Here is a 24,214-nt window from a genome sequence, read left to right on the forward strand (position 1 = left end):
TTCGCAGCAGTTGCGGAAGCATGAAGGCAACTATCCTACTCATGATTTGGAGATGGGTGCTGTAGTTTTTGCCCTGAAGGTTTGGAGATATTATCTTTATAGTGCAAAGGTACATGTGTTTACAGATCATAAGAGTCTGAAGTATATATTCACTCAGCCTGAGCTGAATTTGAGGCAGAGGCGGTGGATAGAGCTTGTGGCAGACTATGATTGGGAGATAGCCTATCATCCTGGTAAGGCTAACTTGGTTGCAGATGCTCTAAGTCGGAAGAGGGTAGCTTCGGCTCAGGAGCAGGAGATGGAGTCTCTGGTAAGAGATCGGTGCGTTGAGTTTGTGTGCTGTGTCTCAGGAACCGTTGGGTTTGGAGGCGGTCGATAGAGCAGATCTTCAGAGCAGAGTGCGGTTGGCTCAGGAAAAGGATTTTGGGATGGTGAATGCCTCAAAGGATGTGGAGTCAGAGTATCAGGTTTTGACTAATGGTACTATTTTGGTGCATGGGCGGATATGTGTACCTACGGATGAGGAGTTGAGGCAGGTGATCATGAGAGAGGCTCATGCGAGCATGTTCTCTATTCATCCAGGAGCGACTAAGATGTACCGTGATCTCAAGAGGTACTATCATTGGGTCGGGATGAAGAAGGATGTAGCTAGTTGGGTCGCGATGTGCGATGTGTGCCAGCTAGTGAAGGCTGAGTATCAGGTTTTAGGAGGGTTATTGAAGAGTCTTCCCATTCCGGAGTGGAAGTGGGATATGATTACTATAAACTTCATGGTAGGTTTGTCAGTGTCCAGGACGTTTGATACTATTTGGGTCATTGTGGACCGGTTGACTAAGTCGGCACATTTTCTGGCCATTAAGAAGACTAATGGAGCAGCGGTCTTGGCTAAGAAGTATGTAAAGGAGATAGACAGGATGCATAGGGTGCCAGCGAGCATTGTGTCTGATAGGGATTCTAAGTTCACTTCAGTGTTTTGGAGAGCGTTTCAGGCAGAGATGGGCACTAAGGTGCATATGAGTATAGCTTATCATCCCCAGACGGATGGACAGTCAGAGAGGACGATCCAGACGCTGGAGGATTTGCTGAGGATGTGTGTGTTGGATTGGAGAGGTCATTGGGCAGATCACTTGAGCTTGGTAGAGTTGCTTACAACAACAGTTATCAGGCAAGTATTAAGATGGCTCCTTATAAGGCTTTGTAGGGGAGGCTGTGTCGTACACCGTTATACTGGACTCAGGTGGGGGAGAGGAGCATTTACGGGGCAGATTTTGTTCAGGAGACCTCAGAGACGATTCATGTTCTCAAGCTGAACATGAAGGAGGCTCAGGACCGGCAGAGGAGTTATGCCGATAGGAGGAGGAGAGATCTTGAGTTTCAAGTAGGAGACAAAGTGTACCTCAAGATGGCCCTGTTGCGGGGTCCGAACAGGTCATTGACTGGGACTAAGTTGAGTCCGAGGTATAGGGGTCCGTTCAGAGTGATTGAGCGTGTTGGACCAGTGGCTTATAGACTGGAGTTACCTGAGGTTATGCGTGCATTCCATAAGGTTTTCCATGTTTCTATGTTGAGGAAGTGTCTCCGTGAGGATGATCAGTTGTTAGCTAAGATTCCTGAGGATCTTCAGCCTAACATGACTTTGGAGGCGAGACCAGTGAGGGTTCTCGAGAGGAGGATTAAGGAACTTTGGAAGAAGAGATTCCTTTGATGAGAGTCCTTTAGGACTGTGATGGTGTTGAGGTAAAGTTTCCTGAAATAGAAGTTTCTAAAAGAGGAAAGATTCCAAAAGTTGAATGTTCTAAAAAAAAGAAAGTTTTATGGGAGTTAGAATTGTCCATTTTTAGTGGTTGTAAGCCTTGGAGGGGCCAATGTGGCCTTCATGGCGGACTTTTGAGTCATTGCGCCGTGTGTGGCGATCTTTTGAGTCATTATGTGGCCTTTGTGGCGGGCTGTTTAGCCATTGTGTGGCCTTTGTGGCAGGCTGTTTAGCCAATTGTGTGGCTTTTGTGGCGGGCTGTTTAGCCAATTGTGTGGTCTTTGTGGCGGGCTGTTTAGCAAATTGTGTGGCCTTTGTGGCGGACTGTTTAGCCAGAGTGCCTGTTCAGGCGGTCCTTTGGGACATATGGTCTTTGTGACGGTCGTTCGGGGCAGATGGTCTTTGTGACGGTCCTTCGGGACAGATGATCTTTGTGACAGTCCTGTTTAGGACATTTGTTTGGTCTTTGTGACGGTCCTGTTTAGGACATTTGTTTGGTCTTTGTGACGGTCCTGTTGAGGACATTTGTTTGGCCCTTGTGGCAGTGAGATGATCCATGTGAGGTCATGAGGTATTCCAGTGAGGGGATATGTGGTTGATAAGGCATTGAGATCTCTTACGCGAACCACGGGAAGGGAACCTAGATAGGGATAAGACTCAGACGTGTTCAGAATTGTTTGCTCACGACTCTTGGGGGACTTAGGTTCTCCTAGTACTGCCATATTCTGAGACTTTGTGGCTTGGGTATATGGTTGGTATATCGACTTCGTATGACGATCCGGAGGAGCGCTGTAGGGTGGCAACCCGAGAAACGAGTATTGGACTTCCTTATATATAATGGCATGCAGGCTTCGGCCTGATGAGGAGCCTATATTATGGCATGCAGGTTTCGGCCTGATGAGGAGCCAATAAAAACTCAAGGTTTAGGCCTCTGAGTAAAGGAAAGTCCAAAAGTCGAGAGCAGATAATGCCTGGAGCATGAGTCTATCGCCTAGAGGTGACTTTTCGTAGATCGGTCGGAGGACTGTGGACCGTGGAGACGGTTGCACGGTAGTCCTTGGCTGATGGTTGTTCGAGATTCGAGGACGAATCTATATTGGTGTGGAAGAATTGTAACACCCGTGAACCTAAAACTGTGCGTTTGGGTAAGGGTGTCGATCGACACCAAGGTTTTCTGGTTTGACCAGATTGATTTATTGATCGATTTGGTTTTGGGAAATCATTGAACCGGGTTACTTAAGCGGGTTTCGACGAAAAGAAGGGTTTTGTGAATTGTCTTTGTCGCCGCTTTGTGGATTTTGAGGTAAAAGGGGAGAAAACATTGTTCTTGAGCTTTTGAGAGAGATTGGTGAGATTCCTTGCTGTTTCTTGAGAGATCCAAGGCTAGAATCGTGTAGGAAGCTTGCTGGGAGTGTGGATTCGTTCATTGTTGGTCAGAAACCTCCTGCAAAGAGGTAAGTGCATGACCATGGCTAATCTAAGCCTTTGATTTCATTGTTCATGCTTGTTTGTTGCTGTTTTGTGTGTTTTTCTTGCTGGGATTGGTTGCTCCAGGTTCTTATGGACGTATTTGGCTTGGGTTATGAGTATTGGGCGATTTGGAGGAGTTTGGGAGCGTGATTTAACTTTTGAGTTCGAGCGGATCGCGATTGCAGAGGGAGTGTCGATCGACACCAGCAAATTGGGCATCGATCGACACTGTGGGGTAGTGTCGGTCGACACCAAGGCCAGTGTCAGTCGACACCTCCCTTCCAGCGAGACATGTTTTATTTCCTGGTTTGTATGTTTTGTTTGTTGTTTGTTTGGAACATTGGAATCATTGTTGCTTATGTGTATAGCCCAGTAGATGGGAGAATTGCCTCACTGAGTGTTTATCAAATACTCATTCATCTCAATATGTGTTTGTGGTGCAGGTAAAGGCAAAGTGTGATCGTGGAATCAAGGCGATGAAGAGGAGGATGTTCTAGGGACTCGATTGTATGTTGTCTGGCGTTGCTAGGTTGCTAGAGTTGAGTCTTTAGAAACATTGTTAGGTTGCCGGTTTCATGTTTCCTGATGTTTGATTATTGGATTGTTGTTATGGTTTAAGATTGATTATTTATTGATTGGATATTGGTATTTGTTATTCTGCTGTTGGTTGTGATTGTGGTTAGGTGGCTAGTGGGTATGAGACCACTAGTTGTAGATTATTATTTATTATTTATTATTTATTTAAATAAAAACAGGTCGGGTCGTTTCAGGTGTCCACGTAAGCAGCCATTGACGGTATCTTAACACTGTTACGACTGATGTATGTAATAACACCTTTTAACGAGTTGGGGCAGTGAATCTAAATTTTATTGAACTTAATGTATGGATTTGCACAATGTTAAACATGGTGTAGGAATCGAACATAACCCCTTAGCTGAGGTATGAAATTACCGATTTTCCGAAATAAATAACATCGTGAGAAATTTGTTAATCCCAAAAACCATAGTTGTTATGCATAAGAAGCTTTGTTAACACTTCAAAATCAATGATTGCGTAGTATGCCACTTGAACCTGTTTCGAGGCAAATTGAACACCTGTTAGGTCCCCTTTTCTCTTCTTCGCAGCTGGGACCTGCATCGAAGACAACAACTATTCAGTGGGGTATATATAAATAGTACTCTAGTTATGAAAGCCCAAAATTAAATTACCGGAAACTCTCCAGTTGAAGGGATCCTTCTTTTGCGTATGCGGCCTGGGCCATTGGGATTCTCGGGTGCAAGGACTTCTGTTTCCTGAAGCTCAGTAGGCACTTCCTCGTCAGATTGGTTAGGAACAGGGTAGATGAACTTCTCGTATGAGTCAGCAAAAACAGGAACGTGTATTGTGATCCCACAAGCGAAGGAACGTTAACACCGTGTGTTCTTGTTGCATCCAACGCGTGACAACATGGTATTTTGAGTTTCTGAAAATGTTGGCAGGTGCAAATCTTATTTGCGAGATCGACATAGTACATCTTCTTGCCTGAACCAACTTGAAAAGTCTATTTTGAAACGCCCTTCACTGGCAACCCCACAGAATCTTTTTGATAGCGTAACATTAGCTTGTTAACATTTGGTGTTATCGGGTCTGGAAAATCATAGTCAGCATGACTATTTGTAGGAGTTGAATCTGGAGCACTACATATTATGATAGTTCCATCCGCACAGTTAATATCATTGTCTGGAAATAGTTCTCTCCTAAGCAGAGTGTTCATGTTGGGTTCAATATTATTCCTTCCTCCTTTCCTGCTCGCCCGCATGAAACCTGAACCTGGGGCATTAACCTCTTCACCAACATCTTTCGCTTTCTCCACAGCAGAGCCTTGCCTTCTTTTTTCCGGCAGAGAAAGAGTACCACAATGAGGTGTTACTCTCTCATTTGTCGCCAACCTAGGAGGGGCATATGCGTAGCCAGCGTCAGCATTTATATTCTCTTTCTCTGCAACAGAGCAGTCTCTCCTCATTCCTGTCGCACCGTCAGTAGCAGTTTCAGTCTCAAGAGAAAGCAACAGGTTTAGATGCACAACAGTTTTCATAACACTTACGAAATTATTCAAACTCATATTGTTTGTTATGATGACCGGTGGTCTTGTGTTAACCGAGAACAGAGACAGCTGGGATGGAAGCCAATAGCTTAATTTTGGCTTAATGTTTAAGCCACCAAGCTCAAACTCGGCACGCACATTAGATATGAGTTGCTCATAACCCATATCAACAGACATAGAAATTTAACATTTCTCTGTTAAGCATGACATCGATTACAGGAGCTGTACTGTCACTACTTTGCACTTGTCGACTTGTAAATGGAATATGATCAGTGATCGGTCCTCTTGATTGATCTAAACTTGAGATCCCGTGCTCACCCCTGGCTTCATTACTTTGCGTTGTAACTCCATCCCCAGCAGAAGTCTGTGGCGGAGAAAATTTTAAGGCGTCTTCTTCTTCTTCAACTTCCTTGGTATAAGGTTGATATGTGGTGTTTTTCTTTGGATTCTCTTCGGGAGATTGTGAAGTTCCACATTGAACTTGAACTTTGTTTGGTTGTTCTACAACTTTTTTGAAACTAGTTTGATCTATCGGTTCATTTGACGAAGTAAAATGACTTGATGGTGTATCAAACCTTTCATGTTCAACTCGTATTTCGGGTGACAGTGGCGATGGTCCCTGAAACTCCTCTTTATTGAAAAAACTAGAAGTAGCACAGTAGTCTTTCTCCACCGAGCCAAAGCAAGCCGCCATATCAGGAATTCTACCATCGGTTCCAAAGAAAGTAAAAGAGGTTTCTTTACCACCATCTGGATTTCTAGTGTCAAAGTGGAGATTTGAAGGACCAGCCTCCTCACTCAAACCAGTTTTTCCACCATCTGGATTTTTGGCAGCAGAGAAGAAAGATGTTTGATCATGTTGTTCAGTTCTCTTTTCAAGATCAGGCCTAAAATTAGTGTCACAGTGGAGATTTGAAGGGCCAGCCTCCTCACTCAAGCCAGCTTTACCAGGTTTCTTCATTTTTTTCAAGAAAGCTGCATGTTCCCACTGCTCACGGACCTCTCTACGAGACCCTTCTAAAATCTCACAATCAGAAAAGTCACTGTCAGTATCAGAACCTAAACCAAATCGAATTCCAGGCTGGTTGCATTTTGTAAATCTAAAACTAGCATATTTTTCTTGAAAGAATTGGCAATCATCATTATCCACTTCCGCAGATGTTTGCAAGTTACCCGCAGGAGGGTTACCACTTGAACTACTCCCAGCTTTATGAACATTTTCTGTTTCATCCACCTCCTCCTCATCATCATCATCATCATCGTAAATATTAATCACTCTCTGCAAAATAGACTTATTCCCAGTTCTTGAAGTGCCAGAAGCATTGCTTTTAGATGACTCGGGAAAATCAAAAATGATAACCTCATCATCATCAACAACAATAAACTCCTCCCTAATCCCATTTGCCCTGCATCTTTTAGTTGGCATTCTATTCCAAGAACGTGATCTAATCTGACGATTCTCTCCCATTCCTTTCTTATGCTAGCTGCTGTACATACGTGGAACGCATGAACTAGTACCAAAAGGGTTTCAAAACATCAGCTCTGAAGAGTATTCGTAGTTGCAGTTGCAAGTATCCATATAGCTAAAACCACCTATAAGCAGAGAAGATGCACAACACTCTTCATCAAAATACTTAAATTAGGTAACATAAAACTCAAAACAAAAGTGGAACTCTCATAAAACTAATCACTACATATACTCAAAGAAACCTAGAAACGATCATATATAGAAATATACCAAATCGGAAACTTCAATTAAAAAAAAAACTAATCGTGCTTGCTAGGTTTGGTTTTAGCATCGATCAATTCGAAATTTTGAACACGACCCACGAATTCAAGAATCGAACTGAGCAAAGATTTTGAAGACAATTGAACTAACCTTTTCGACTATATGCAATGACGGAGCCTTGTTGCTATAAAACTGAACCCTAATTTTTGGGTCTGAGAAAGGGAAAAAAAAAACACGAACTCGAATAAAAAAACGAAGTTTCGAAGAAAAGAAGAAGATGAGAGATCGATGGAGAGACGACGACTCGTGCCCTGCACTCAGGGGAGAGACGTGGCCTAAACGAATCAATCAGATAAAATGGGTTTTGTTCGTTGATTGGTCTGTCTTTTGGATTGAGAGTGATACTCATGTCATTCTAAACATATCTCTCTTCATATATTTTCTTAGTCACTTTTTTTTTCTTCAGAGTTAATCAGAATTATATTTAGGTTTTGGAACTTTTTTTAAATAGAAATTATTTTAAAAAAAGGAAATTTTGTAAATCATATGTGAAATGCCGTCAAAAAATAAAATCATAGTGAAATCTGAATTTAAATTTACCCAAAAACCTCACTAACAAATCATTGATTATGATATTTTCTCTCGTCATCACTTTTTTTTCTTTTTTTTTTTGTTATATTTATCAATAAATTCGTAACTTCAATTTTGATAACCAAAAAAAAAAATTAATAATGAAACTATAATGCACGAGACATGTTGATTATTTTTTTTGCACATTCGGAATATCATTATTGAAATGTAATATATATGGTATCTCACAATTTTGTATTGACTTATAAAAAAGTAGAAAACTGCCAGCTAAAACTTGTCTATATGGGGTGGGAGCTGATTTGGGTCAAGGTACCTTTTAATTCAATTTCCCCGAAGAGACAGACTGCAAGGGGTCTTACAGAATGATTCTTACCATTTTGATAGTTGGATGATCTCCTTGGTGAAATGGGAGCCTATCATATTTTCAACCTATCCTTCCGCCATCAATTTCTAGGTGAGAGTTGTTGGTATTCCGATGCATTTATGGGAAATTGCTACATTGGAGGCTATTGGTAAGAAGATTGATATCATTCGAGACATTGATGAAGAGATTGGCAGTGTCTGTGTTACCATTAATGGTTTCAACCCTCTCCTCTTCAAGATGGTTGTGCCATTTGAATCGGGTGATGAAGTGATTGTGACTCTAGAGTATGAGAAGATAACGGGTTTTTGTGATAATTGTTATCGACTCACTCATGACGAGAGGAGTTGTCCAGAGCTCCACAAGGTTGTTGGGGGTCAAGGTTTTGAGAATTAAGCGGATAAACAAGGAGCTCAACGACATCAAGGGGTAGCGAAACAAGGTGTGTATCATAATGATGGTGGCTGGGAGAAGCCTAGGAAGTCTGTTAAGAGAGCTTTGGATTTTCATCCTCATGAGGTTACATCTGGGGTGGGTAGCTCTGGTTCTTATCAGCAGGACCGACACCATGGTGCAGTCTGGGAACAAAAACGTTCCTAGTGCAGTTGCGATGGGTATGGGAGGTAAGCATGGGTTTCAGATGGGTCCAGGAGAGTACATGGGGCAGACTAATCCTCTTCCCCTTAACCGAAAGGGGACATGGATTGCGTGGCAGAAACCGTTATACAGGGCTAAATCTGGTCACACGGATAAGCAGCTGCATGAGGTATGTGGTGATGATTCAGCTGTTACTGACCAGGGTATTTCTCAACGGGATACAACGATGGAGAGTTCTCCTACAAACGGAACTGGCAAGGATGTGGTAGTTTTGGATTTTGATGAAGCCAATGATGATCTTCTAGAGGAGGGTGAAACTCCAGATGGTAACCTTCACGAGGAGGGTGAGGTTGCGGCTGGGCAGGTGAATGCAGTTTTGGTTGGTCAGGGATCGGACAGTAATGCTGACACTGAGGAAAAACTGCAAGGTATTCCTTCATCCTCCTCTTCGACTGATTTGGCTGTGAATGTTGTAAGTTCTGCCTTGCAAGAGGTTACTTTAGGTCGAAAGACAAATGAGGTCTTACGGAGGTCTACTTTTCAGACTAAGAAAGCAGTCAAAAAACCGGTTGTGTATTTATCATCTCCTCGCAAACGTCTGATAGCTAAAGTTTTATCTAAACCTGCAAGTGAAGGTCACAAACAGAAAGGGTCAGGGAAACAAGGGAACAAGGTCATGGATGGCAATCCTGCTGGTGGTGGTCGACCAGTTAAGAAGGGGATGGTGGCTCTCCCGAAACCACCGGCTCAAACGTGATAATCATGAGTTGGAACTGTCAGGGCATTGGGGCAGACCTGACAGAGAGCTATTTGGGAGATTTGTGGAGGAAGCATCGTCCAAATATTTTATTTTTATCAGAAACAAAAAAAAAGTGTTTTTCTTATTTACAAAAATTTCAGAATAAATTTAGTTATGAAAAATTGTATTCGGTTGATCCTTGCGCATCCCGGGGTGGTTTGGCAGTTTTTTATATGGATAAAATAAAACTTTCTATTTTATATGAGAGCAATCGTTTAATTGATGCCCAAACCTTTTTTGGACAACAATTGGTTTTCTTATCATTTGTTTATGGGGATCTCATTCCTCAACATAGACATAAGGTTTGGGATAAGTTAATTGATATTGGTTCGTATTGATCCATGGTTTATGATCGGTGATTTTAATGAACTCATAGGCAATCATGAGAAATCAGGAGGGGCTTTGAGATCAGCCTATTCCTTTGTACCCTTTTTTTCTATGATCCGACATTGTGGTATGTTAGAATTTCCTTGTTATGGGGAGCAACTTTCGTGGCGGGGCAATAGACGGAATAATCAGGTTGTCCGGTGTTGACTAGATCGGGCATTTGGGAATGAGGATTGGCACTGGTTTTTTTCACATTCAAAGGTTGATTATTTAGAGATGATTGGTTCTGACCATTGTCCTATTTTGGCAACTTGTTTTAAAACGAATTTGAGAAGGCATCGACACTTTTGTTTTGATAAGCGCTGGCTAGGGAAAGATGGGATGTCTGGAGCAATAGAGTCTGGTTGGAATCGTACTAAGAACTTTAGAGTCCCGGTTTTTGTGGATAAATTAAAAAACTGTCGAAATTCGATTTCTTGGTGGAGGAAGGATAATGTTGTTACTGGGCCTACGGTTATTTCCTCTCTGAAGGCGGCCTTGTAGGAGGCAAAGAGGAAACTAAAGGAGGCTTATAGGGATGAGGAAGTTTATTGGCAGCAGAAAAGTAGGAAGTTTTGGTTACGGGTGGGCGACAAAAATACGAAATTCTTTTGCGCGTCTACAAAACAACGAAGGGTAAGGAATAGGATAACTGGACTGTATGGGCCTGATGATACCTGGTCTGAGTCAGACTCAGGTTTGGAGGATATTGCATCAAATTATTTTGCGGATCTTTTTAAGCGGTCGGATGTGAGGGGTGTCTCACAGATGCTTCAGGAAGTCCCTCAGTTAATCTCAAATAGTATGAATAGGACTCTAATCAGGGAGATCACGGAATCAGAGATTCGCAAAGCTTTGTTTGCTATGCATCCAGAGAAGACTCCTGGACCAGATGGGATGACGGCATTGTTTTTCCAACGGTTTTGGTCCTCTCTTAAAGGAGATTTGGTGGCTCTGATGAAAGAATTTTTTCGTACAGACCGATTTGATCCTCGATTGAACGAAACGAATATTTGCCTCATTCCTAAAACGTAAAGTCCCAAACGGATGACGGAATTTAGGGCCATTAGCCTTTGTAATGTGTGTTATAAGATCATCTCTAAAGTTTTGTGTTTCCGGCTTAAGCGGTTTCTCCCATATCTTGTTTCAGAAACCCAATCGGCGTTTGTTTCTAGTCGTTTAATTACAAACAATATTCTGGTTGCTCAGGAAATGTTTCATGGCTTAAACACCAATCCACGGTGTAAATCGGAGTTTTTGGCTTTCAAGACAGATATGAGCAAGGCTTATGATCGTGTTGAGTGGGATTTTTTGGAAGCGGTAATGATCAAGCTGGGTTTCAATAGAAAATGGACTTCCTGGATTATGTGGTGTGTATCCTCCGTCTCGTATCAGGTTCTTATAAATGGTCACATCGAGGGTTACGTCAGGGGGATCCTTTATCTCCTTATTTGTTTATTTTATGCACGGAGGTTTTGATTGGCAATATCAAAAAGGCGGAACGCAAACAGATGATCACGGGTATCAAGCTCGCTCGGGATTGCCCCACCAGCTCACATTTGTTGTTTGCTGATGATAGTTTGTTCTTCTGTAAGGCAGAGGCAGTTGAATGTACTGCGGTTATGGGAATTATAAGTGATTACGGGAAAGCATCGGGACAGGAGGTTAACTTGGAGAAGTCATCCATCATGTTTGGTAAAAAAGTCCCCCCAGAATTAAGGGCTCATTTACAATCTGTAATGGGTATTTCCAAGGAAGGTGGTATGGGTTCATATTTGGGTATTCCTGAAAATCTTCAGGGTTTGAGAACTAAGATTTTTAGTTACGTTAATGAGCGTTTGGATGATCGTGTGAATGGTTGGTCTACAAAGTATTTATCGAAAGGTGGAAAGGAAGTTATGATTAAATCGGTAGCTTTGGCTCTTCCCACCCATGTTATGTCTTGCTACAAATTGCCTATGGACCTAACATCTAAATTAACGAGTGCCATCTCAAAATTTTGGTGGAAGTCTAATGATAAGGAACGAGGCTTGCATTGGGTTGCTTGGGACAAGTTATGTATGGATAAATGTGACGGTGGATTGGGTTTCCGTGCTCTGGAAAAATTCAATGACGCAATGTTGGCTAAACAGTACTAGAGGTTAATTCATTATCCAACGTCTCTGATGGCTCGGGTCTTGCGTGGTAGATATTTTTGGAATAAACACCCTCTACAGGCTAAGAAGCCTTATTCTCCTTCGTTTGCTTGGCGGAGTATTTTATCGACTAAAGGTTTGGTGGAACATGGATCATGTTGGGCGATAGGTTCGGGATGTGACGTCTCGGTTTGGCGAGATCTGTGGATCCCAGACAGTCAGCCGAGACCTGCAAATGGTCGAGGAAGGTTTTTACATCCAAATCTAATGGTCAATCATTTGGTTAATCCATCTACGAAGGAGTGGCACTTGCCAATCCTGGAAGAGTTCATGGATCCGGCGGATATCCAAATCATACTATCGATGGAAATTAGTAAATCTTTTAAACCAGATAAATTGATTTGGCATTATTCTAGATCAGGGAGATACTCGGTCCAATCTGGATATCGGCTCGCACGTGATTTAATTAAAGATGTTGTGTACGGACCGACGTGCACGCTCTTAAGGCTCAGGCTTGGAAACTTGAGGTTCCCCCAAAGATTCAGCACCTTTTCTGGCAAATCGCCTCCGGTTCCCTCCCTGTGATGGAACGTCTGGCTCATCGGGGAGTCCGGTGTGATACTCTTTGTCAAAGATGTGGTTTGGAAGTGGAGACTATCAATCATGCACTTTTTGAGTGCCTCCATTCGCGTCAGATTTGGGATTTGTCCCCGCTGGACTCTTGTATTGATGGATTTCCCTATGGCTCTATTTTCTCGAATTTAGACTTTTTGTATTGGCGGGCGCCGCATGCTTCAGATTTAAGGTTGAGCTTACCGTGGCTTGTCTAGTCAATCTGGAAAGATAGGAATAAAAAAGTTTTTCAGGGTTGTGAGGCAGAGCCAATTGAGGTTATTACTCAGGCGGCTTCTAAAATGCTGTTATGGGAGGAGGCGAAGTCTTTCAATGTGGCTCCTCTGGATCCTTTACTTTTGGAGTCTTGGGATCCTGTTTCCCGGTGTCAGGTTGATGGATCTTCGAAGGCTTCAGATCCTTTGGAAGGATTAGGCTGGTGGCTTTGTAATAGTGAGGATACAACGTTGTTACTAGGAGAACGAAGTCAGCGACACGGTCCTTCACCCTTACACTCGGAGCTGCAGGCGTTGATATGGGCGATGGAATCCATATTGGAGTCTGGTGTTGACTGTCAGACTTTCGAGTCAGATTGTGCTGAATTAGTGGCGATGGTGCAATGTCCTGATGAATGACCAGCTTTATCCAATTTATTGGATGCGTTCAGTTTGCTTTGTTCATCCTTACCTTCCTTCAAGCTCTCGAGGATTCCGCGGACGACCAATGTTCGGGCTGATTGTCTTGTCCGCTCTTCAAGATCTTTAATTTCTGCAATTTCTTTTGTAAACTCTTATACTTCGGTTTGGGCTACCAACCTTAGAGTTATTTTATAATTTAATGTTTGGTTGACCAAAAAAAAAAACTTGTCTACATAAGGTAATAAAAATTCCGAAACTTGTCATAAATACCACTAAAATAGGTTTTTGTTCCAAAAATACCACAATTTAGTTTTTTTTCCCAAAAATACCACTAAAATATATTTTTTCCCAAAAATAACACATAATTGAACTAAAGTTTTAATACTAAAAACTAATTTCTAAATTCTAAATACTAAACCCTACCTCTAAAAAACTATACCCTAAAACTAAATGTGTCAATGCAAACCTAAAAAAAAAAGTTCTATAATCTTAAAAATATTTTTTTTATGTTTGTGGTAATTTTGGAAAAAAAACTTTTATGATATTTTTAGAAAAAAAAAATGTAATATATTTAAAAAAAAACATTTTTAGTGATATTTAAAAGAATTTCTCTTTATCTCATTTTGTGCGCTGGTGAGAGAACTCTTTTGTGTTGTGACATTTAACTCCATTTCACACGTTTATGGACTAACATATGCATATATATAATATATATTCACATAATGTCATTACGTTCACGATTGTTCATATTGTCATGTTGACTATTTTACATGGCTAATATTTCAGTCAATTAAATTTTACGAATATCGTTTGGAAATTTGACTAATAAAAAAAAAAAAATTTGTGACCCACTTAATCCTAGTGGTTGATTACATCATCGGCGTACGATAACAAAAAAATATATTAGATTTTTTACAACTGTTTTCACAACTCCTTTTAGTAGTTGTGGGATTCACGTGTGAATTGATATGAGGAACAAGAATCACCATTCATCGTAGACATGCCAATAATACACATACCATCATGTTGAGTTTCATGCATTTCATTGAACTATATGTTATTATTGTACTATTATAGTCACCATCATCTGCATTCTCATTTGCTAATGTATGAATCTAGGATCGTTTTCGGCACATAATGTTGAGAATCCATAGTGAAACATTGGCGCATAATTTACTAATTAATATTTAGGGGTTTTGATATAAAACGTGTAAGTCATTCGATCTCTTAATTATGACGTTAACGACTCGTCGACTGTATATAAAATACGTCTCCTAAAAATAAACTTGGTAAGTGAAGTCCAACCTTGAAATATATAGGTGGGAATGAATTTTGCACCAGACAACAGCTTAATTAAGGAATTACATGATCATAAACCTTCAAAGTAATATGATATACTCAAAGGGCCTCATGTTTCATATGCGAGTGAAAATTAAGATTCACATATTGATAAATTTTTCTGATATTGTCACAATATATAATTAGAAGCCCTCAATTTGAGTGTGAGGCCGAGTTTATTGGGAGAGAAAAAAAATTGTTGTGAGAAGAAGATTGTCGAGCTAGTCATAAACGTCTCTTATAAGAACAACTATTAAAAGTTATTGAGATTTGGTTTTGAAGTTTTTCTACATGACTACATTTTTGGAATACATAAAAATTTTCTTTAAAGACAGAGAACTAAAAAGAGATAGAATTAGTGTGGGTTACCTTAAGTCCTTGGCCGGCTCAACAATTATTAGGAGTTCACATGAATGAGTGCTATGAATCTGTGAGGTTAGTAACCGTGACATAATCAACAGAAGTGGCTGAATCGGAACCCATTGTTGTCCGGGACGATGAGTTTGCAATTCTCGGACGTTTGAAGAAAAAAAAAAAGAAAAAAAAAAGTCGAATTGTTCTGATTTTAGGTAGACATTGCAACTCTATCCATATAAATTTTGAATTCTTGTACCTTAATATCTTCTATATAATAAAACGGAAGTACACAACGTTTTTTTGTAAACTATATAATTTTTATAAGTTGGTTACAAACTAGATTATAGATTAAATATGGGAAAATGTTATTAAAATCCCCAAGTCTACATTTTCGTTGATTTAAAGCCCGAACTCTACTTTCGGAGGGAAAAACACCAATTATTTGTTGACTTCCAAATAAATCGCAAACTCCCGTTGACCTAGTCTTTTGAGACACAACATTAAGTGGTCAAACGGAGAAATTAATCGGGGTTAATTATTCGTTAAAGAGATCCGTTAATAGCAAAACAACGCTGTTTATAACACTTTAAAACCTCCAAATTAAGAAATCGATTCTCAATTTCCCCAATTAACAAACTCTAATCGATCAAACATGATATCTTCGATGACGAGAAGATTCCAGATCTCTTTTTGTTATACACTGGAAGAACGGTCAACCAGGATTCTCTTTAGTTCTCGATGTCAAGATCGTTACACCGGCTCCACAAACACACTTCAATGGCACTCCACGGCCGAACGAAGCTACCACCGATGTCTTTGAGCTAGGGAAGCAACGAATGAGTAAGAAGCTTGATATATGAAGCGTCCAAATTTTAAAACTTTATAAAAGATTAAAATATTATAATTATCGAAACTTTTAAAAAGTTCAAATATTAAATATATTTAAACTTTATAAATATTTAAAAATATTATAAATACCTCCATAGAAAGTTTAAAATATTATAAATATTTAAACTCTATAAGAAGTTTAAGTATTATTAATATTTAACTATAAAATTTTTTAAAAAGTTCAAATATTACAACTATTTAACTTTATGGGATGTTTAAAAATATTATAAATACATCCATAAATAGTTTTTAAATATTATAAACTCATAGAAAATTTAAACAAGAAAAGAAACACTTCCAAACGATTTTGAACCTTAAACAAGAAAAGAAACACTTCCAGAAAGTTCCTACAACGATCTCAGCTACAAATATTTCTACTGGAATAGCCTCAGATCTCCAAAAACCTCAAGAACACTTAAGAACACTTCAGAACTTTTCCTCTCTTTTCTTTTTCTGCAGAAACGGCCAAACCTCGGCCAACCCACGAGTTTCTGCTTTTATAAGCGATTCCCGGGTTTTTCTAACCCCAAAACGCAACGTTTAACTTAAACTCATCCGCACATAATTGACCGATGCACCCCTTAAACCGGGATTCCGGTTTGCGGATGTTACAATTCTCCCCCACCAACATAGCTTCGTCCTCGAATCTCAAACAACCATCAGCCAAGGACTCCCGTGCAACCGTCTCCATGGCCCTCACTCCTCCGACCAATCTACGAAGATCACCTCTAGGCGATAGACTCACGTTTCAGACATTAATTGCTTTCGACTTTTGGACTTTCCTTTACTCATAGGTCTCGACCTTGAGTTTTTTGGCTTCTTATCAGGCCTAGACCCGCATGCCATAACATATAAGGAAGTCCAATTCGTCTCTCGGGTTTCCAACCTACAACGCGTCCCCGGATCGTCATCCGAAGTCGATATACCAACCATACTCCCAAGCCACAAAGTCTCAGAATATGGCAGTACCTGGAGAACTAAAGTCCCCCAAGAGTCGCAAGTAAACAGTTCTGAACACGTCTGAGCCTTATCCCTATCCAGGTTTCCTTCTTGTGGCTCGCGTAAGACAACACAATGTCCTACCAACCACATATCCCCTCACTGGAATACCTCATGACCACACAAGGATCAACAAAATGCCACAAGGACCGCCACCAAGGCTAACAAGTGTCCCACCAAGGCCAAATGTCTAAACAGACCGCCACCAAGCCAAAACAAATGTCCTAAACAGGACTGTCACGAAGACCTCTCGTCCCGAAAGACCGTCACGAAGACCACTCGTCCTGAAGGACTGTCACAAAGACCTCTAGTCCCGAAGGACCATCACAAAGACCTCTCATCCCGAAGGACCGTCACAAAGACCTCTCGTCCCGAAGGACCGTCACAAAGACCAATCATCCTGAAGGACCGTCACGAAGACCAATAGTCCCGAAGGACCGTCATTAAGACCATTCATCCCAAAGGATCGCCTAACAGGCCAAACGTCCTAAGGGACCATCACAAAGACCACACAATTGGCTAACAGCCCGCCACAAAGGCCACACATGTCTTGCAAGACCGCCGCACTTGGCACACAATGACTCCCCAGTCCGCCACGAAGGCCACACAAGCCCCTCCAAGGCTCACAACCACTAAAAATGAACAAATTCTAACTCCTATAAAACTTTCCATTTTTAGCACTTTCTATAACTAGAAACTTTTAGAAACTTTTATTTCAAGAAACTTTCCCTCTTTAACCCCCGCCTCACGAAAATTTCGTACTCCGGACACCACCTCATCTTGTTACTTAGTCGTAAAACCAACCACCCCTAAACGACAGGCTAGACAAGTTCAAGTCGCGACCTGCTTCTCAAACCACTTCTTAAACCTTGCCTTCAATCTCGCCTCTGGCTCCCAAGTCTGCTCCTCAACACCATCACAGTCCCAAATGACTCTCATCAAAGGAATCTTCTTCTTCCGAAGTTCTTTGATCCTCCTCTCGAGCATCCTCACTGGTCTCGCCTCCAAAGTCATGTTGGGCTGAAAATCTTCAGGAATTTTAGCCAACAACTGATCATCCACACGAAGACACTTCCGCAACATAGACACATGAAAAACCTTGTGGAACGCACACATAACCTCAGGCAACTCTAGCCTATATGCTACCGGTCCCACCCGCTCAATCACTCTGAACCGACCCATATACTTCATACTCAACTTAGTCGCTCACAATGACCTGTTCGGATCCCGCAACATGGCCATCTTGAGGTACACTCTGTCTCCCACCTGAAACTCAAAATCTCTCCTCCTCCTATCGGAATAACTCCTCTACCGATCCTGAGCTTCTTTCATGTTCAGCTTAAGAATCCGAATCTTCTCCGAGGTTTCCTGAACAAAACTAGCACCATACGTGCTCTTCTCCCCCACCTGAGTCCAGCATAACGATATACGACATGGCCTCCCATACAAAGCCTCATAAGGATTCATCCCCATATTCGCTTGGTAACTATTGTTGTAAGCAAAGTCTACCAAGCTCAGGTGATCTGCCCAATGGCCACCCCAATCCAACACACATATACTCAACAAATCCTCCAGCGTCATTTGGATCGTCCTCTCTGACTGCCCATCTGTCTTGGGATGATAAACTGTACTCATATGCACCTTAGTGCCCATCTCTCCCTGAAATGCTCTCCAGAACACCGAGGTGAACTTGGAATCCCTGTTAGACACAACACTCGTTGGCACCCCATGCAACCTGAAAATCTCCTTCACATATTTCTTAGCCAAGATCGCTGCTCCATCAGTCTTCTTAATGGCCAGAAAATGTGCCGACTTAGTCAACCGGTCCACAATGACCCAAATAGGATCAAAAGACCGTGACACTGGCAAACCCACCACGAAGTCCATAGTGATCATATACCACTTCCACTATAGAATGGGAAGACTCTTCAGTAACCCGCCTGGAACCTGATGCTCAGCCTTCACTAGTTGACACATATCGCACCTCGCGACCTAACTAGCTACGTCCTTCTTCATCCCGACCCAATGATATTACCTCTTCAGATCACGGTACATCTTAGTCGCTCCTGGATGAATAGAGAACTTGCTCACATGAGCCTCCCTCAGGATCTCCTATCTCAACTCCTCATCCTTGGGCACACAAATATGCCCGTGCACCAATATAGTACCATTAGCTGAGACATGATACTCTGAAGCAACATCCTTAAAGGCATTCAACAACCCCAAATCCTTCTCCTGAGCCAACTGCACCCTACTCAGAAGATCTGCTCTATCAACTGCCTCCAAACCCAACGGTTCCTGAGAAACAGCACACAACCTCAAACCACTAATCTCCCCTACCAAAGACTTAATATCCTGCTCCTGAGCTGAAGCTGCCCTTTTCCAACTCAGAGCATCTGCAACCAAGTTAAACTTACAAGGGCGATAGGCTATATCCAAATCATAATCTGCCATCAGTTCCATCCACCGCCTCTGCCTCAAGTTCAGCTTGGACTGAGTGAATATGTACTTCAAGCTCTTATGATCTGTAAACACCTGTACCTTTGCACCATAAAGATAAGATCTCCAAATCTTCAGGGCAAAAACTACAGCAGCCATCTCCAAGTCATGAGTAGGATAGTTGTCTTCATGCTTCCGCAATTGCCGCGAAGCGTAGGCAATCACCTTCCCATGTTGCATCAACACACACCCAAAAAAACTCTGGATGCATCTGTATAAACCACATAGGGTTCTTTCTGCTCTGGCACAGCCAACACTGGCATAGTAGTTAGCATCTCCTTTAGGCTTGCAAAGCCCTCCTCGCACTCTTGTGACCAGACAAAAGGAACATCCTTCCCTGTCAACTTAGTCATCGAACGTGCCTTGCTTGCAAAGCCCTATACAAATCTCCTGTAGTAATCTACCAACCCAAGGAAACTCCTTATCTCTGTGGCATTATGCGGTCTAGGCCAATCCCTGATAGCTTGAATCTTCTCCGGATCTACAGAAACCCCCTCTGTAGAAAAATATGGCCCATAACACTCATCTCTGGCTACCATAAACTACACTTGCTCAACTTAGCAAACAACTTCTCCTCTTGCAGCTTTTCTAGAACTGCCCTCAATTGCACTGCATGCTCCCCAGGACTCTTAGAATATACCAGGATGTCGTCGATGAAAATGATGACAGACACGTCCAAAAACTCCTGAAACACGCTGTTCATCAATCTTATAAACGTTGCTGGCACGTTAGTCAACCCAAAAGGCATCACCAACAACTTCTCCTCTCGCAGCTTCTCTAGAACTGCCCTCAATTGCACTGCATGCTCCCCAGGACTCTTAGAATATACCAGGATGTCGTCGATGAAAATGATGACAGACACGTCCAAAAACTCCTGAAACACGCTGTTCATCAATCTTATAAACGTTGTTGGCGCGTTAGTCAACCCAAAAGGCATCACCACAAACTCATGATGCCCATACCTCGTCCTAAATGCAGTCTTCCTCACATCTGCCTCATCTATCGGAATTTGATGATAACCCAACGCCAGATCTATCTTGGAGAACCAAGTAGCACCCCTTAGCTGATCCAACAACTCATCGATCCTGGGAAGAGGATACTTGTTCTTCACAGTGACCCGGTTCAAACCCCTATAGTCAATACAAAAGCGGAAACTTTCATCCTTCTTCTTAACGAATAACACCGGCGCTCCCCATGGTGATACACTAGGACGGATGAATCCCTTGCTTAACAAATCCTCCAACTGCTTCTTTAGCTCTACCATCTCTGCTGGAGTCATTCTGTAAGGAGCCTTGGATAACGGTGTCGTACCTGGTTCCAGTTCAATCTTCAAAGGATCAGACCGAGATGGTGGTAACCCCTGCAACGACTGGAACACATCCTCAATCTCCTCAACAACCTAAATACCGCTAACCGTAGACTTCCCTACTGACTATGGTATCGATAGAGTAACCAAATAAGCCTCTCGGCCCTTCTCGATCATCTTTCTAGCCGGCACAGCCGAGATCACGAGACTCCCCAAAGTCGGTCTAACTCCCTCAAAAACCAACTTCCCTCCTGGGCGCTCAAACTCCAGTCTACCCCGGTAACAATCAAGATGAACCTTATGCTGTTGCAACCAATCCATCCCGAGAATAACATCGTACAACTCCACTGGACTGATAAGCAAATCCGCTGGCCACGACTCTACCGAAATCTGAATATCAACACCCCTCCCCCGTCCAATGACCCTCAGGAACTTGCCTCCAGCAACTCTGACAACTCCCGCTTGCTTCCCGGGATCTCCTCTGATATCCGCACTTTCTGCACACTCCGGAGTAATGAAGCTATGAGTAACTCCATAATCAAACATAACATGAGACTTAAACCCGCCCACCAACAAGGTCCCTACACAAACCTCATTTGTTGAGAACCTAACATTTTAACAAAGGAAAAACATAAAATCTGGACCTAGTCAAATTCACAAAATTTAAGTACCAGAAATTATACATGTGATCGTCATGGCACTGGTTCCACCAGTCTCGACCGTCGTGTACACCCGTGGCGCCTGCTCAATCCGTGCCACCTGCTACACTCCAGGCTGCACTGCATGATGTACCGCTGCCACTGCCATATGCTGCAACTTGAGGCACTGAGGCTTGATGTGTTCAGGCTCCCTAAAATGATAGCATACACGAACCGCTGCCTGAGCCGCCGGCGCTGCACTCCTCTGGGGACAGCTAGCAACCTTGTAATCCATGCTCCCACAACCGAAGCACCCTGCACCACTCGGTCTTTATGTAGCTTCCCACTTCCTCTTGGTTCCCTGCGCAGGCTTGCCGCCCTTGCCAAAACCCCCATGGTGATGAGCCTTCTTAGGCTGCACTGCTGGACTAACCGTCACTGCCTGTGCCCGGATGCCCTCCTTAATCTCTGCTGCAGTCTCAACCAGCTCTGCACGCGTAGCATAACCCCGACCCCTATAGTGAACCCTCAAGTCATCACATAGGGCCCTCATAAACCTCCTGATCTGAGCATCCTCAGACTCCATAGCCCGATCCCCATACATCAGAAGTCGACTGAACTCCAAGTCAAGCTCTCGTACTGACCGAGTCGCCTGAGATAGCTGAAGGAAGTGCACCTCCAACCAATCCAGTGCCTCCCTAGGAAAATACTTGCGGTTGAAATTCAAGACGAAGTCAGCCCAAGACATCTTCCTCTGCACTCTTCTAGCAGTCACTACTCTCCACCATAACTGAGCATCACCAAACAGGTTGTGGACCGCTATATCCACCCAAAACTTCTCAAGACATCTGAGAGACTGGAAGTTACGTTCCACTCTCGTCCTCCACGCATCAGCAACAGTAGGATCAGTACCTCCCGAAAACCGCTTGGTACCAATATAGTTCATCTCCCTCAGCATACTGACATAACGAGAATGAACCCCTGCATCCGCAGCCACTGGCTGCTGCATCCCCGCCTCCATTGGCGGTACTACCTGTGCTTGAGTCAGAACAACTCCCGGTATCCGCTCCAACAGCTGTGTCAACAATGACACAAAAATAAAATAAATAATAATAAATAAATTATGAAAAGGACAAAATGTGATTGTGAGACTGAGATGTAGATGAAGAAGAAAACGACTGATTTTTTAATTAACTAGGTTTTGCACCCACGCGTAGCGTGGGTTTATTTGATATATTTTGGTAAAAAATATATATGATTGATGACAGTTTTGAAATATTAGCTTATATAAAACTTTAAATTACAATTGATTAGTGAAAATTTTACTTTTTAAAAATAGAAAAGTCACTTGTGTTAAAAAATTTAATCTGATCAAAAGAATCATGAAATTAATTTGACGTTCAGGCGAGGCGGATCGAACTGGTGACCTAACATATCCTAAACCGTTTCTTTGACTATCAGACAAACAAAACATTTTTATAATCATGAATTAAGCTTGTTTCTCATATTTAGTTGACTACCACCATCTATGTCTTCGTGATTTATTTTTCACTGTTTTCTTACTCTTCATATTTTTTCTCATCATTTTTATTATCAAATTTTCATAATAAATGTCATTGTTACTTTTACCGTCCAACTCTTCATTATACTCTTCTTCTTCCTCTTCCTCATCAGCTTCTTACCTCTGGCCTCTGGGTCGTCATTCTATTGCTATTCTACTGCGTGCTTCACCAAAAGTGAGGTCTTCACAAACCGATCATGTCATATGATCTTGGGACAACCGCCAGAGCTGAGAGTTGAAAGGCACACTTTTGGTCTTCACCAAAAGTTTCATGTATATGAACCGAATCTGAACTCTCTTGGACTACCACCTTTCCTAATTCATATTGTTGATACTGGCACTTTGCTTAGGCCTTACCCTGACCATTTTGACGTAGATATCATCGCAGAACTTGTGCACCTTGGCTTGGTAAAGTCGTGGCTCTGGATCTGTTGAGGAAAGATCTTTGGCCCTAAATGTAATATAATACATAAGACCCTTGCACGGTACTATATTGGCACCTACATAATCGATAAGCTCAAGCTTTTTGTCCTGCAAAGAAAGCTTTTTATCCTGCAAAGAACAACACAAAAGATAAGTAGACGAATAGAGAAGAACTATTAGAAAGAAATAAAAAGCAAGAACTAACCAACATCTTCAGCATCGTGTTCTTTAATGGCTGTCCGTATAAGTAGTTTGAGCAGCTCGTCATTGGTCAGCTTATCATCAAGATATGGTTGCCAGTGGAAGTTGACGACAGAGAATATGTAGTCAAAACTGTCCCAGTCCACATCAAAACCCTGTAAACAATAAACGATGTACACAAAGGAGGATAAACTAAACAGCACATCTAAAATACTACATGGCTCTCTCTCTCTCTCTATCTCTCTCTCTCTCTATCTCTCTCTGTCTCTATGAACCCAAGAAACAAAAAAATTGGAGCATCCAAATACATACCTCGCTCTCACGAAACTGTCTGAAAAAGAGCTTGCATTGTCTCTTCTACATTCCAGATCGTCCGTTCGCCTACGCGGAGTAGTTTCCCGCCGTGGAAGAAGGAACTGGCGGAAGATCTTCCTCCGAAGTTGTCTCTATCTTCAGATCCTTTTGTGGTGGAGATTCACACTCCACTGAATCTCTCAACTGCAGCTTCGAATTGTCAACACCAGCCATTGTCCAAAGTCGAAACCCTAGCTAGAGTTCATTATTATTTTTTTGTGTAAATCTGAGAATATTATGGGTGTTATTGGTCCTGTCCGTCTGTGATTTAAATAGATTTTTAATGAATATAAATATTACGTAAAATCTGTTATTATTCAATCAATATTTTATTAAATTTTTTTAAAGATTGGTGTTATTAGTTTGTGATTTGAAAATTTTTTTTAAAAATTTTAATAAATTTGATAGTATTCAGCTAAAATAAATAATCTAGAATAATTATTAAATTAAATTATTATGTTATTGTTTTATGACTTTATATTCATTTTTTTCATAAAATAAAGTTATGGAAAATAT

At 41.8% G+C, this 24,214-nt stretch overlaps 3 protein-coding genes across 4 annotated transcripts; 1 reads left to right on the plus strand and 2 right to left on the minus strand.

Annotated features, from left to right (window-relative positions):
• Positions 1-4,068: 4,068 nt before the first annotated feature.
• On the minus strand, positions 4,069-7,491 carry LOC104723575 (uncharacterized). 2 transcript variants are annotated; one of them, XM_087475845.1, is made up of 4 exons: positions 7,186-7,491; positions 5,307-6,899; positions 4,432-5,227; positions 4,069-4,354 (listed from the first exon to the last, which is right to left on the minus strand). In XM_087475845.1, the coding sequence occupies exon 2, from the start codon at positions 6,772-6,774 to the stop codon at positions 5,473-5,475; it is 1,302 nt and encodes a 433-aa protein (XP_087331971.1). In that variant the 5' UTR covers positions 6,775-6,899; positions 7,186-7,491; the 3' UTR covers positions 4,069-4,354; positions 4,432-5,227; positions 5,307-5,472. The 2 variants fall into 2 exon arrangements, with proteins under 2 accessions (XP_087331971.1, XP_087331970.1); XM_087475844.1 differs by having other exon boundaries at positions 4,432-6,899.
• Positions 7,492-10,091: 2,600 nt separating this feature from the next.
• On the plus strand, positions 10,092-11,887 carry LOC147934021 (uncharacterized). The gene is made up of 4 exons (XM_087472436.1): positions 10,092-10,145; positions 10,254-10,697; positions 10,959-11,144; positions 11,246-11,887. Exons 1-4 carry the CDS (start codon positions 10,092-10,094, stop codon positions 11,885-11,887), a joined length of 1,326 nt encoding a protein of 441 aa, XP_087328562.1.
• A 10,794-nt stretch (positions 11,888-22,681) lies between these two features.
• LOC109127289 (uncharacterized) lies at positions 22,682-23,872 on the minus strand. The gene is made up of 4 exons (XM_087472437.1): positions 23,762-23,872; positions 23,657-23,701; positions 23,353-23,499; positions 22,682-23,251 (listed from the first exon to the last, which is right to left on the minus strand). Exons 1-4 carry the CDS (start codon positions 23,870-23,872, stop codon positions 23,036-23,038), a joined length of 519 nt encoding a protein of 172 aa, XP_087328563.1. The 3' UTR covers positions 22,682-23,035.
• Positions 23,873-24,214: the final 342 nt, after the last annotated feature.

The sequence above is a fragment of the Camelina sativa genome, chromosome 11 (assembly GCF_030686135.1).
Source record: "Camelina sativa cultivar CO46 ecotype springtype chromosome 11, ASM3068613v1".
Taxonomy (NCBI): domain Eukaryota; kingdom Viridiplantae; phylum Streptophyta; class Magnoliopsida; order Brassicales; family Brassicaceae; genus Camelina; species Camelina sativa.

What these genes read in the sequence shown, in the direction of transcription:
- LOC104723575 (XM_087475845.1), bottom strand. Translation starts at nt 6,774, where the DNA reads ATGGGAGAGAATCGTCAGATTAGATCACGTTCTTGGAATAGAATGCCA.
- LOC147934021 (XM_087472436.1), top strand. Translation starts at nt 10,092, where the DNA reads ATGTCTGGAGCAATAGAGTCTGGTTGGAATCGTACTAAGAACTTTAGA. An exon ending in CTAAGAACTTTAGAGTCCCG is followed by an intron (nt 10,146 to 10,253) that starts GTTTTTGTGGAT and finishes GCGGCCTTGTAG; the next exon opens with GAGGCAAAGAGGAAACTAAA. An exon ending in TATCCTCCGTCTCGTATCAG is followed by an intron (nt 11,145 to 11,245) that starts GTTCTTATAAAT and finishes AATATCAAAAAG; the next exon opens with GCGGAACGCAAACAGATGAT.
- LOC109127289 (XM_087472437.1), bottom strand. Translation starts at nt 23,872, where the DNA reads ATGGCTGGTGTTGACAATTCGAAGCTGCAGTTGAGAGATTCAGTGGAG. An exon ending in CGGAGGAAGATCTTCCGCCA is followed by an intron (nt 23,702 to 23,761) that starts GTTCCTTCTTCC and finishes TCTGGAATGTAG; the next exon opens with AAGAGACAATGCAAGCTCTT. An exon ending in GACAGTTTCGTGAGAGCGAG is followed by an intron (nt 23,500 to 23,656) that starts GTATGTATTTGG and finishes TATTGTTTACAG; the next exon opens with GGTTTTGATGTGGACTGGGA.